At 45.0% G+C, this 14,270-nt stretch overlaps 1 protein-coding gene across 1 annotated transcript; it reads right to left on the reverse strand.

Moving 5' to 3' along the window:
• Positions 1-77: 77 nt before the first annotated feature.
• Positions 78-12,297, reverse strand: AGO4 (argonaute 4, RISC catalytic component). The gene is made up of 17 exons (XM_026863419.1): positions 11,278-12,297; positions 10,471-10,591; positions 9,299-9,480; positions 8,774-8,910; positions 8,542-8,676; positions 8,281-8,368; positions 7,711-7,858; positions 7,515-7,634; positions 7,171-7,299; positions 6,884-7,017; positions 5,904-6,088; positions 5,443-5,602; positions 4,547-4,862; positions 4,165-4,299; positions 3,268-3,369; positions 2,916-3,115; positions 78-2,815 (listed from the first exon to the last, which is right to left on the reverse strand). Exons 2-17 carry the CDS (start codon positions 10,573-10,575, stop codon positions 2,707-2,709), a joined length of 2,385 nt encoding a protein of 794 aa, XP_026719220.1. The 5' UTR covers positions 10,576-10,591; positions 11,278-12,297; the 3' UTR covers positions 78-2,706.
• Between the last annotated feature and the right edge of the window lie 1,973 nt (positions 12,298-14,270).

Consider the following 14,270-nt stretch of genomic DNA (forward strand, 5'->3'; position numbering starts at 1 on the left):
TGTGTATAAGAGACAGACCACCCCCTTCCCCAACTCTTTAAACTTTGCTACATTTAAAATCTTTCACACCACATAGCTACAGTGGCCAACAGGCTTTATTTATAAAAAAAACAAAACGAAACAAAACACCCTAAGAACTACATCTACAGAATGCACATCTTCCCATTGATTGACACATGCATAACGATTCAGTCAGGCCCAGGGGGTTAATCCAGACCGTCAAGCCCAACCTCCAGACTTGGACTCAGACCTGTGTAGGACAGCGTTGCCCAAACTTTGATCTTCCTGTCACCACCACACAGGGTCCTGAGCTCTGGGGCTCTTCCCCCAGAGCACCAGCCCCAGGGAAGGCTCTCGCCCTGCGCCCAGGCCTAGCCCAGGTCTAACCACCCCGTAGTCCGAGGTTAAATGTTCAGTCCAGTCACAGGCAAACAAAGGAGAGGCTCTCACTTCACTCAATCTGAACTAGGAGTGCTTGGCACTGGACAACGAACTGGTGATAAAACTAAGTATTTCTTACGCACCCTTGATTAAACCAGTCACATTCCTGCCTAGTGCACAAACCCAAAATAGCGATCTTTGAACCTACAACCTAAAAAGGGTGCTCAGTTTCTTTTCAAGGTGCCAAAGTTCTCCATGTGTGTTGGGTCAGTCGGAGTTCATTCTAAAAAGGGGTTTTTTGTATTCTCCCTGAACGAGTACTGAGAAAAGCAGCCATCTAGCTGAAGCAGCGGTCAGTCTCCCACCCACATGTCCTGATTTTATTACACAAGTGAGGTATTCTTTAAACAAAAATTAAAAAAAAATAAGAATTATTTTCTTTTTTCAATCTAAACCTGTCCACAGTATGTGCCAGGAGCAGAGTTCGCTTCAGTCCCATTTCTAACAGAAATTTTTAAAGTCTAAACTTAATGAGACGTACTACTTGAAAGAAGATTATAAAACTGTTTGAAGACTAAGTTCAGTGTACTCTGGTACAACTGAAAATAACAGCATTTAGAAATGTAAACTTTAATTTATTTACAAGCTTAAAGACTGAAGGAAACAGCATTTCATATTGCTGAAATTTTGAGGGGGCTGGTTCCTACGCTTTGGAACAGCAGACAACTTAGCAGCAAACCCCACACGACTATCAGAGACCACAGTGCAATCGTTGGACTTCTCAAACCTCCGTTATCAAAGTAGTGGTGTTGGCTCGACTCGGTTTAGGAATAAGCTTTTCACCTGCCCTAACTCAGGTTAACACTAAGAGGAATCTAGTCTTAACGTACTATGGTTGTGGATTCTAAGAGTAGTCAGTGAAACCAAGCCCCTGTTCTTTATTACACGTTGCAGCTGGAAAAAAAAAAAAGCCAAGCAGATTTAAAAAACCCTAATTTCTAGGCTGGGACAGAATCAGTCTATGGGACTTACACTGGTTAAAACATGCTGTTGGATGCAGTTGTGTGTGCAACCCAGATTTCCAGGGGAAAAAAAAGTTTAAAATGCTGGTACAAGTCCTTAGGTTGCCTGTCACACAATACATTTAGACTGTACAGATTGGCAAGCCTTTCCTACACGTAACACCCAGTTTCCAAGCTTATAAAAAATGTTGTAGACAGGACACCAACAGTGAATATAAAACAGTTAAAAATAATTCTTAAAAAAAGCATGGAAGTGCGTCTTTTCTAATTAGTTTCAGAAACTGCCAAATTGTGTGTTCAGAAAACGACACGAGAATGTTGGTTAAACTCATGCACAATCCTCAGCTAGAAAATTACACTGTTAGGGGGGGCTTAAAAAACAAATATTTATTGCCAAAGTTAAACCTTCTATGAGAAAAAAGTTTTAAAATCACTTAGATTTATCAAACCACACAGCAGCATAAAGTGGGCACTTTTGTAAAAGTTTGCAAAATACCTAAAAGCTAATTTTTTTTTTTTTTTTTCTGTTTTTATCATTTTTAGAGGGGGGAATGATGGTTCAGTACTTGTTACGATACCATGGCAGTATTATTTGTAACCATTACAATTAAAATCTACTGACAGGCATCACTATCTGGTTATATTACACATTCACAGAACAAGAACCACCTATTTGAACTCGCAGTATAGTGCAATTGCTTTGCAGCCGAAGTCTGCAGAGATTAAAAAGATAATTAGTAAAACTGACAAAAAACTGCAATACCTGTGAAAGTTATGCTCGTTAAAAGGCATTTACAGTAGTGAAGTCTAAAATCTCCATTAAAAAATCTATGGCCCCACACAATAGAACAATTACATTTAACTGGAGTAAAACATTTTGCCATAATACGCATATACTCACTAAGCGGTGCGTGGAGACGGGGGATCAGTCGTCATGATAAACTAATGGGATGAGAAGATAACTTAAAAACGACAGCTAGCAAAATATTCAATAGAAACCTTTCGTGCCAAGTCCTTTAAAAATTTCAGGATGATCTGCCTTTTGCGCTTTGAGGTAAAAATTCAGTCCAATGCATCAGAAAAAACAGTCTGTGGATTCCCATGACATAAAACAATGAAACAAATGGCTCAATTGTGTTGGTGCATCAGACATTGCTGTGAAGTACAGATTCAGTGCGACTGGTCAGAGCTGCTGGTAGTGGGCAGTCTGAAATCAACCGGGCCCTAGCTAGAGCAGTAGGCGTTCAAACCGTTTCAGGACTGCGCGCGGGTTGTTGGTTTTGCCTCGTCTTCCCAGATGCTCTCAAGCAAAATACATGGTATGCTGAGTGTCGTGGTGGATCTGCACCGCCTTCGCCAGAGCCTGAGGGTCGCGGCCGTTGCTCTGTCCCGACACGTGGCTGCCTTCAGCACTGTAAGAGCACAGACACACGCAGAGAAGCGTCAAGGACCCAGCGTCACCCCTCGGGCCACTCTGCTGACTACCAAGAGGACGAGGACACAGCTCCTCACCTGTCGTGATCCTTGTCCACGAGGTGGTACCTGGCCCGAAACGCCACCAGCCGGGCGTAGTACGCGGGAGCCGGAATAGAGACCGACCGCGTGCACCGCACGTACGTGTGACACAGCTGGTACGTCAAGAGCTGCAGCTCATCTGCGGTGAAACAGTTGTCGTCCCACAAGACCTGGTAGTGGGAGGGCCGGCTGGTTCCCTGGGGAGGACAGAGCAGCAGTCAGCCACGGAGCGGCAACACACGCAGAGGCTGTACCTGAGGGCTGTACCTTCTGTCAGGGCACCACTGCTCATCGGGACGACTGTAAGGGTTTAGTCCCACAGGCCGAGCACAGCAGAGCGGAAAGTTACCTGAATTCCTGCATGGCTACAGAGGTAAAAGTCAAATTCAGAAGGATGTGTGATCGTGCTGTCCACAGTAGTGCCCGCTGGTACGTTGCCGCTCTTACCCACCTACGGAGGAAAGGTTATTATTAGCATCAGGGTTTTTTTGGAAGTGACCCAAAAATACCTCCTAAGGTAGGCTCTACTTACAGCTGCTTGAGGATTTACTGCTCAAAAAGGTGGAAAAATATTAAGGTCATTTACATAGGAGGAATGAAAATGTTCCCTGTGAGTTCATTTTTAGAAACTTCACCAAATCCAACTGGTGTGTCATCAGAGAAAAATAAAGTACTTGCCAGTACCATTAAAATCGCAGAGTGGGATAAAGCCCACGCAAGTAATTCAGGATCCAAAAATGCAGATTTTCTGAAATAAGTTTATTTCATAGCCTTGTTTGCACTCACACCCCCGAGATCTGCCTTTTTTTAGCAAACCCAAGATCAAGAACTTTCCTAAAGAAGGTTCCTTAGCTGGCTGGTGGATTTGTGCCATAGGCAAATCTTACAGATGCATCTAGAGACAACAGGCAACAAACTGAACAACCAGTTCAGTTTATAGTCAGGAATCCCAGACTATAAAAACCCAGGCTACAGCTCCAGGCACGCAAAACCAGGGATATAGAGCACGCCTACTCCAAAAGGGGCTGGGAACAAGCTGTTCCATCTGACCGCTTGATCTAGAGCAACAAAAAAAGGGGGAGGAACTGGTTATTTTGGTAGAGAAAGCCTGTTACTGCACAGCACCGCTACTGCTTGGGCAGCTGAATTCAGCCTTAGTGGGCAAGATGGGTACCACCCCGCTTCACCAAACAATCTTACTTCCCTGTTGCCATCACCTCCTTCTTATGCAGTCAACATTACTTGCCCTTTCGGTTTTGTCAGCACAGAATAGTCTGGTGTGATGCCTTTTCTGCACAACAATGTAGGTTATTCCTGGTCTATAATCTTCTTCCAAACTAATACAGGCCTTCCGGATTGCTATCAGTTCTGGCCAAGCTACCTAGAAGTAGAAGATTTGACTATTAGGTGCTGAATTCAGTATTATTTGTGTTACTTTCATTTTTTCCCTGCGCACAAAGGCCACTTGGTAACGAACGTGACCGGATGGCGTAACTGTACGTCGTGCTTGCCCGGGAAAACTCAGTGAAACCGTTAACTGTCCCCATAACAAGCGCAATCCACGTGAACAGGTAAATTTTCAAGGGCCGATCCCTTTTCACAAGCAGCGAGAAGTCATTAGGCAATACCTGCTTCATCTGTCCTTCGGATACTCCCCCTCTGTAGTAAATGATCCTCGTGGGCTTGAAACGAGTGGACTTGTAAAACTGGATCAATAGTTCTCGCACCATGTTAGTCAGGTCCTGTATCACCTCCTGACTGTAGAGCAGCTCCTGGGAGGTCTCCTGGCGCGAGGTCTGCACCCGCACCGTGGCGCAGTAGCGGCTCGGGTGCCCGTCCATGCTGCCCACCACAGCAGCTATGGAAGGCTTCTTCCCATCCCCGGCGGGAGGGTGAGTCACGTCTGCTCCCAGAAAGATCACTGGCTGCTGGAACACCGATGGCCTGTTTAACGTGATTAAGGTTTATTAAAAAAATAAATAATTTACAACACAAAGAAGGGGTGGGGGGAGCGGTAAGGAAATTTTTACAAATTACAACCGAGGAAGGTGTATCCAAACCATTAAACATAAGTAAAACCCTGTCAGAATCCCGAAAGACAAAGTTCTCTGCCTCAAGCTCTTACAGTCCAAAGGGAACAGAAAGGGAAAAGGAAAGGACCAGAGGCAAAGTTACCAGCATTTATCCCAAGTCGCTCCTGCGCCCTCTGCTCCGTTACACAGTGTGCTCGAGGAGGTGGCAAGAGGAAAAGGCAAACAGTGAACCCAACAGCAGGAAAAAGAAACATGGGGGAAAAAAAGCCTTTGTGAGCTTGTTTGCACACACACACTGCCGGATGGCTCTAACGCTGGAGATGAGCACAGGGCTTTCCGGGCTGACTCCAAACGCGGAAGCATCCTTCTCTGTCCGCTTCAGACTGTCAGTGTTCCAAAGCACGTAATATTTTGACAGGTATCAGTGAACTAAACAACACTGTTTTGCTTGAGAACCCAGACTTCAAGGAGAGCTGTAGATTTAATCTCACCTTTGATGAGGTACAAGCACATTGTTGATTCCTCCAAGCTTTGCATTTATCTTCAGACACAGGTTGGACAGCGTCTGTGGTGAGGTTTTTACCACATTCTTTACCTGAACACACTGAGTGGCCATTCCTAGAAGAGTGTCACCAACCCGCTTTACTTCAGCTGTGACAGAAAAATAAGTTAGTGGTTCCAATTACCTGAACAGTCAAGTAGTTCCATCTGCTTTCTCTCTCTTTTTTTTTTTTCCCAAATGTTATCATAATTCAGATCCTTAAAAGTTCACTGACAGAGATTCAGTTTGTTCTTTGGCAATATAGAAGCACTCCAATCAGGCCTGACAAACTCCAAAACCCCCTTTTAAATGGAACATATTGCCTGCTCTCTCCTTCCTCCAGCTGAAGTGCATACTGAGATCCCCGCTTGCTGTACAACTAACTAACACGCCGCAGCCTCTTCTCCATACCGTACACGGGCGTCTTTCCAGGTAGAATCACCACGATCAGCTGCAGGCCAACGTAAGTCAGTTTTAAGTGTTTAAACATGGGCTCCACGCTGTCTGCACCCTGGGCGTATTTACAGAAACAGGGCTGCCCCTGGATCGGCATCCCCGCGTCCTTCGAGATCTTGCGCAGCTGGTCAGTAAAACTCCTGAAAATTCAATATAAATGGATTTGTCCCGGCCTTTTCACTATGTTTTACTTTGCCGTTAATTTTATCAGCAAGATCTAAGCCATATCAGCTATTTCACATCGCTTCCAATTTGACACTACAGTAGGTTTTTTTTAGCAACTCTATCACTGTAAAGAACTTCACTAATATGATTCTAATCCTGTCTGAGGAAGTTTCATAAGCCTCTGTTTCTGTAATTTTAGAGCTCTTGGGGAAACAAACATACTTTTGAGTTGAATATTCTGAGGCAGATTCCCAAACCAATATGACACTCTGGTAGATCTTCACTCATCCACCAAAATTATCTGAGCATTACTGCAACTACGATTTTTGCCAAACATTTTCAGTGGTTCACACAACTGCTATCTTTAGGATTCTGTAGTGTCATTTTAAGGACAGGGGGAAAAATGTGGCATATGTTGCCTGAGAGGTGGTAAAGGTTAAGAAAAAAAAAAAAAGTTCGTGTTTTAGAATGAAAGACCATCATCAGTTATTTGTAAAAACAACCAAGGACAAGTGGAATGCAGCCTCCAGAGCAGGAAACACAGCCTCAGTGGCAAGGGAATTAATGCTTTTCCTAGCTGGCCCATTAGGTTATGAACTTTGTCATAGTCTTCTCCCAAGCTGTAAATATTTAAGACTCTGCAGAACTGTCATTTCCTCTTTTTTACTACTGAATGCATTAAAATCAACTTAGACTGCATATCACCTTTCAGAAATATGAGGAAAATAAACCTTGAAATAGGTATCCTGAATAAATAGGAAAATACTTACTTTAGTAAGTCTTCCCTGCATTGTTTTTGAGGAGCAAAACAGGCAACAGCCCAAACTTTAATCTCAATGCCAGCATAGAACTGTTTCCCTCTCATGTCCCACACACCTTGGTTTGGTGTGGCCACAGTCTTGTTCTAGGTAAAAACCAAAGGCAAATTAAAACTAAAATGCTGCTTTGTTTTGACTACATCCGAACAGCGCTCAGAGGAAGCCCTATGAGGCCATACCCAAAACACTTAATGGATTTAAATAACCTCAAGACACGGTATTTTGCACGGAACACTCACCCTGCCTCCGTACTGCAGCATCGGCGCTGGCAAAACTCTGCCTGTCAGCTCTGTCATCTCGTTATGGACAACGATACCGAACTCCTTCAGGTACGGATCAGGCCCGCCAACCATACTGTTACTTTTCACCTGGGGACAAGAAACATGGTTACGTAGCTAGGCCTTCGGGCGGCTCTGTCCCCTTTGCTATGGACGGGCTTTCGAGTTAAAAGGATTTATTTTGAAGAAGTCTGATTTTTTTAAACTTCTGCAGCTCTTGGTCATTCTGCTGAGCATTACGTGCGCTGCGGCGCTGCTGGGAGAGCCGCGCGGAGTCGCAAACGCAAACTGGAAAAAACACTTACTAGTCTGCTGATTTCTTCCTGTCGGTCCGGTGCAGATCTTGCAGTTGCTTTTATCATCGTCGACGTCTGATTGTCCGTTAGCTTCTTTATACATCTCTGGCCTGCCACTATGTTACACACCTACAGAGGAGCAGCAGGAGGGGCCGTGAGACCCTTTAGCAGAGGCTGCACCGCAACGCGAGAGGAAGATCCTTACCTCAAGCGGTAAGTACGTGTGTTTCTGTTCCTGTCCTACTTGGAGACAGGGAAGGTGAGGATATTTTAGCTGCAGACTGTACTTCTGCTTAAAATACTGAGCTACTGTACACTCCATTGCTTGCCCATTTTCCAGCTGCAGAGGAAACCTATAAAGGATATTTGTTCTGGTTAGACTTTTCCAAATTTTTTTTTTTTTTTAAAGAAAAAAATGGCATGGAAAAATCTCTTCCAGACTAGAAATGCTGGAAACATTTATTTTCCTCAACTACTGTATCTCTTCTTTATGAAAAGATTTTATAAACTATATACTGAACTTCTCAGAGCTATTTAAAAAAAAATAGCCTTTAACAACTATATTTAAAAGCCAGGATACAGCTTCAGTTTTCCCCTGTTGAAGGAAATAAAGCAGTGGTCTAAACCCACGCTGTCCCTCTACTTCACAAAGATCAAACATTCCTGTAAAGCCGCACAGCTGCTTCACCTCCAGAATCAACCACTCTTGCACAAGCAATACACCCAGTATAGCTACGAGGTTTTTAAAATTGTCAGAAAGTGCCTGTATACATACGTCTGATGACTGGCTGGTCGCCGAGTAACATTGCAAACTCGGTATTTTCTCTTCATCTGGCCACAATGGGTAACCTCCACTTTTAGACCTGAAAACCCAACACAAAAGTCATCTAAATCAATTCAGGCGTAGGAGTCACCTTTGAGAAAGACGAAGGCAAAAAGGAACAGGCCAGCTTCCCAAGCGCCTTGTAGATTTTCATTACAATGTAATACGACCAGGTTTCCAGTATTTTGTGGCAGCTTTAGGCCAAGCCTTTACCTCTGATTTCTTTGGTAAACTTGACACGCTGGGAGTCCGTAAGAGGCTTGGTTTGTTCATTGATGTTCTGAATGTCCAAGACCTCACACATGAACTCAATGATAGGCTGGGCACGATAGAAAGCAGTTGCTGACACTAAGATTAAAAAAAAAAAAAAACCACAAACCCGGGACATTTAATTTAGAAGCAGAAAGAACTCTGGTCCAACAGCGAGACAGAATTTCCTACATACCATCAATGTTGAGCATCATGTTCCACATGGCAGGTCTGACCGACTGGTGGAAACCGAACCAGACCTCCCTGCCCCCTCCCAGGGGGTGGTAGTAACCTTCGGGGGGGGAGAAGAAGGAGCGGCCGACGGGAGTGTACCTGAGAAAATAAGAAATTTAATACTTCGATCATTCCTTTCTGATACACCTTTTTACCTTCAAGCTTACAGTGTTTAAAACACATTTCTAGGGTATGTTAGGACTGTCAGAGCTAACTGATGGCGAGCGTACAAAGCCTTTACTGCCTGCAGTTGGAAAGGCTACAGCAGGTTCCCGTTAGAAACATGACCAGCAGATACAAGTCCTGAGTTCAGATCAGATTTCCCTATTCTAGTGCAAATTCGTAAGGCGGGCGTTGAATTACACAGCTGCATCCCTCACCCCTTCCACGGTAGGAAAGTGTGACAGCAGTAGAAGAGCAGCGGGTAAGAACGAACACAAGCGTTAAGACAGACTCAAGCAGTCAGGGAGGCGCCAGAAGTACCCACCTCATGGAGGGGAGGTGCCGCGTGATCACGTCGAGCGCCTGCACGGAGTCCTCGGGAACTTCATTCAAGTGCCCTGCCAGAGCCTCCAGCAGCAGCTGAAGGCTGACGACTGACACCCACTGAATGGACACCTTAAACGTCTGGTCCTTCCCCTCCCCTGGAAGGGTCACCTCCATATCCACCTGACACAGAATTAAGCACAAGCTTTTGTTACAGATGGCAGACTATCACAACGCTAAGCAACATTATGGTTTTTCTCCTAGGTATTCTCTGAATCTGTATTTTTGATGATTAGTTTGTTTAATTCTCTTAAAATATTACAATCAGTTTCCTTTGGATTTCGAAAGCTTCTGATCGGAGAAACTGCACTGAGGTACCTTTAAATGTAAATTTTAAGCAGTAATTAGTATGGTGACATCAAAGCTCTGGAGAACTATGAGTCATTTTTTTTGAAGTCAGCCAATTAATAGCAAGATGTCTTATGAACCAAACGGGAAGGCAAGAAAACCCTTTGGTCAAAAAGACGACTCATGGGGAAACACAAATCTCAGGGTTCTAGCACGGAACTTGAGATTATTCTCACACACCGTCAGCCCGAAGGGCAAATGTGAACTCATCCTACGTACTCCTCGTGGCACTGTACCAGGGCCCCGGGGAGAAGAGCAGCTGGGGGTTAAGCTTTGTGTCAGGCCTGGTTAACCCAGACTGGGATCTGTCAGGGCCAGGGCGCTGGCGAGCGTGGCCCAGGACACGACGGGCCAGGGCAGCCCATCTAGTTGTTCTCAGGGAACGGGAGGACACATCTCAATGGGGCAGCCCATTTGTCATCTACAACTACTTCATCATTTAGTAACAGAACAAGGGTTAGAACAGTCAAAAAGGAAGTTTCTATCAGGGTGGAGAGAAAAAAACATAAATCTATTTGCAGCTGAAAGAGCACAACATATTAGTTCACACTATCACTGACAAATTCTCCAGCTGAAGAGCTGGGAATTAGACACTTCAGTAAAACACCAGGAAGTTCCTAGAGATCCCTGACGGGCACTGCCTGTCGTTTCCAAGACCGTACTAATACGTGTGACAGCATTTTGGGTTTATGTCAATAAAAAAACACTTTTCACATGACACTGTAACAGTTTTCCCCCAGAAAAACCACTTATAGTACCACTTACTCTATCCCGGCCAATAGGCAGGGGGTGTGCAGTGTACATGTTCCGCTTCCCATCGTACCCAGGCTGCCGGTCGCCAAATATCTGCATCTTGAAGTGTCTCACCATTGTATCCACCACCTCTCTGCAGAGGGATTGATCGTTAGGTTCAAGAACAGCAAATCCAGCAACGGTCTGACGCAGTTTAAAATTCCTTTTTCCCATTTTCTTAAATGAGCAAGGTACAAGAAACAGCAACGCACCAGCGTACACCCAAGTCAACACCAGGAGTTTTAGAGGTCGCCTCCGCATTAAGACACCCGAGTGTCAGCACAGGGGTGTCTGCACGCCACGCAGGTATCCCTACTGTCCCATCAAAACAGGCCATGGAATCCAGAGAGCTCTTCAAACACTGGAGCAAGCACAAGCATCTACCTCGGGGTGAGCTCTGCGGATTGAGTCTACGGACAAAGCATCCACACGTGGGCCCTAAAACGCCGGCGTCCATCTGCGAGGTGAATGCCCCCCCCTCGGCTGCCGCCTCACCTTTCTGTAAGACTGTGCAACAGTGACCAGGGACATTCACTTGGAGGCTGTTACATAAAACAAGCTGTAGTTCACCACTTCGTACATCTCCTAGAGCCTCCCAGACTACAGGCTGTTTGCAAATATCTTAATAAAAGTAAGGAGAATATTACAGTTCACTGAAAAGCAACTGCTAACCTTCGCTCAAACATAAACTGGCCCGCAGCAGGTAAAGAATTTCTAGGATGTAGTTTTCTTAAATGGAGGCATATACACTTTTCAATTTTTTTGTTAAACAGCTCATACCTGTTCACTCTTCGGGGGCGTTTTTCTGGTTTGATATCTACATCATAGTGATAAACATCAATCTTAGGGATCTGAACCTGGAAATGGTTGGCTAGGAGGCGGATGGGTTTCCCAACAGTTCCCAGGCCTGGGCGACGGGGCGGCTGGAAAAGGCTTGCCGGGGGCCCTAGGGAAGTCAGATAAATATGTATGAGATGTAACCGATCGTTCAGAGCAGTATCCTTTCAGGTGCACTTTAGCTGACTTTCTGACAGGGCAGAAGGAAATCTTAAGCAGCTTCCTGAGCTTGCAAACGAAGGTGTTCCACGTGGCTCAGCCCTCCAGCTGCTCGGAGCTTCCAGGTAAAAAACCCTGTTCCCTAAAGCATATATAGGTTAGGGCCATACTTCGTTCTCAAAACTTCAGTAACATTTATTCATGGCTGTGGTTATGAACTTCACAGAGTCCCGAGATGGAATGCAACCATTTACAGATTATATATTTTTATGTAATGTAAAGAGAAACGTATTCCTACCACCATTCCTAGAACTAGCCAATAGCCACACAAGCCACATGTTTTCATAGTTTTCACTAAAGGCTTAAAGTTCAGATGTTATTGATTGTCACTCTTGGCATACTTAGGACACAGATCCCCAATTTTTATCTGAAAATTGGTGTTATCTGGAAACGGGTAAGGGATATTTTAATTCTAAGCTGAATTAAAAACATATTTTCATGTTCGATCTAAGCTAAAACAGTTCTGTCATTTCCTTTACATTGTGAACACATCACTTTTCCTCTAGAGCACAATTTCAGCCAATTTAAAATTCCAACACAAAGAAAGGAACGAGGTTTGGGCTTGCTTCTAAAAAGAAGAATAAGGGAGAAGACATAAAGACAGGTATAGACTCCTAACAGACGTGGAGAAGATCATTTATTTGGGCAAAAGTAAAAGCTTCAGGAACAGTTCTAAGGACAACATGACTAGAGGCTTGAAAAAGTACTCAACACGCAAGCTAGTCACTAGTTAAGTCGTCAAAGTGTTAAGATCTAAGATACCATGTTAACAAGTTTAAACAGACCTTTTTTTTTAAAAAAAAAAAAAACAACCTATTACAGCTTCAGCCAATGCTGCACAAAAAGCAAATTGAATTAATGTATTTTCATGGGGTTTGTCTATATCTGCCAGTGCTTAGCGCGCTCAAAGTTTCTTTCCTCTGTGGAAAAACAGCAAAGGAGAGGGGAAAATTATAATACAGGAACGCGCTAATAAACCAATCACAAAACTTGGGGCAAATTTAGTAACATGAGACTGTGTCAACCCTCCAGTATCCATTTAAGTCGAGGAGGGAAGAGAAGCAGATCCTGTGGGAGGATGAACCTCATATTTAGGTACACTTCAGGGTGCAGCAATAAACTTTTAACACAGTCATAAACTAAAGCCAGGACCAAATCCAAACAGCCTTCTACATGGGGTTTATAAGCCCTCCGATGGCTACCACACTACCAATTAAAATCACCGACCTGAGGACGCTAACCCCAGAATATTTTTAAGCAGAAGTAACACTTGAGAGGATGTAAGCAGCCGTAGCCCACTCGACACGTCAGCGCCCAAAGCTGCAGCAGCAGGGTGGCTGCCAAGGCCACGGACATCCCACGCGACACCTCGCCGGCCCCGCACCCCCCCGGCTAACTGCGACTCCCCCTGGCGCTCCCAACGCCGCAGCTGAACTGCTTGCGGGGTACAGCCTGGGCTTTAAAAACTACAGCTGCCTTGACAAGCGTGAATCATCAAGGGCAATCAAAGTTTGCTGCGCGTATTTGGATACTAGAGAGATGATCCATTAATCCCGCGCTAATTAGTCTGAAGTAAGTGCAGGCACTGACCTCCTGCAAGAGATTAAATGACAACTATATTTACCCATTTTCCTCCCTCGGTATTGACAAATTCCGTAAACAGTCATGGCAACGCTGACCTCAGTCGGTTTATATCAAAGGAGATAAAACTTACATCTCTTCCTTTCTAAAGTTGTTTCTCAAAGGATGCCAGAGGATAAGCTAAAACCTGTTTTCCCATTTGAAGCCAGGCCGCCCTGCAAGTCACACTTATTTTATCAGGGTTTTACCTGCTCAGCCCGACTGGGGTTATTTGTGCTGTTAAATCTTTTAATTTCTGCTACTCTGTGTCGATTACGGACTAAGCACCCTCACCCAAATTACTTCAGACAGGAAACAGTTTTACAAAACTAAAAGAGGATCTACTTCTACAGTGGGAAGTCAGAGAGGACATGCCACATTGTACCTACGTACAGCAGGCTCGCCAGGTCAGCCCCTCGCTATCGTAAAATCTGGATTCTTCTGGAATTGCAGCTTTGTGTCAATAAACGTTTCCTATCACACCAAAATTAACACGACTTCGACTACAGCGATAGTTTGAACGGGAACTTGACGGGTAAGGTGCGGCAGACCACTTGGGTCAAGAAATAACGCCTTGCAGACGTCTGATGGAAGAATAATCGTGGGGTAAGACAGAAGTAGGAAGGTGCCACATGCAAAACAGCACCTCTAGTTAACCGCAGTTTGTTTAAAAAATAAAAAATAACACCCGTATTCTCACAGAGAGAACCTTAGACTCTTAATAACGGCTCAATGTCAAAAATAAAGCATTCTTGCACAGCTCACAGGGCTCGTGAACACGCCGAGACCTGCGTGTGCCCCTCCCCTCCCCGGGCTGTCGCTGTCCCGCACCCCGGGCCACCCCCTATTCACTCTCGGGACGGGACATCACCGGCCAGCCCCGGGGAGGGAAACAAACAAACAAAAAATAAGCAGAAAACTTCCACCGCAGTTCGCAGCAACCTGTTCAGCGGGAGCCGTGCGGGCACACGCGAACCTGCTCGGAAAGTTTAGCGACCTGCTGCAGTTCCTCTTTGAAGGAAAGCGCCCGGCGGCTGCCGAGCCGCCTCCGAGCCCGCCGGCCTGTCAGCCCGCCGCCGGCGGCCTGCTGCGGGGGC

This window comes from Athene cunicularia, assembly GCF_003259725.1.
Source record: "Athene cunicularia isolate RWA chromosome 23 unlocalized genomic scaffold, athCun1 chr23_part1, whole genome shotgun sequence".
NCBI lineage: Eukaryota > Metazoa > Chordata > Aves > Strigiformes > Strigidae > Athene > Athene cunicularia.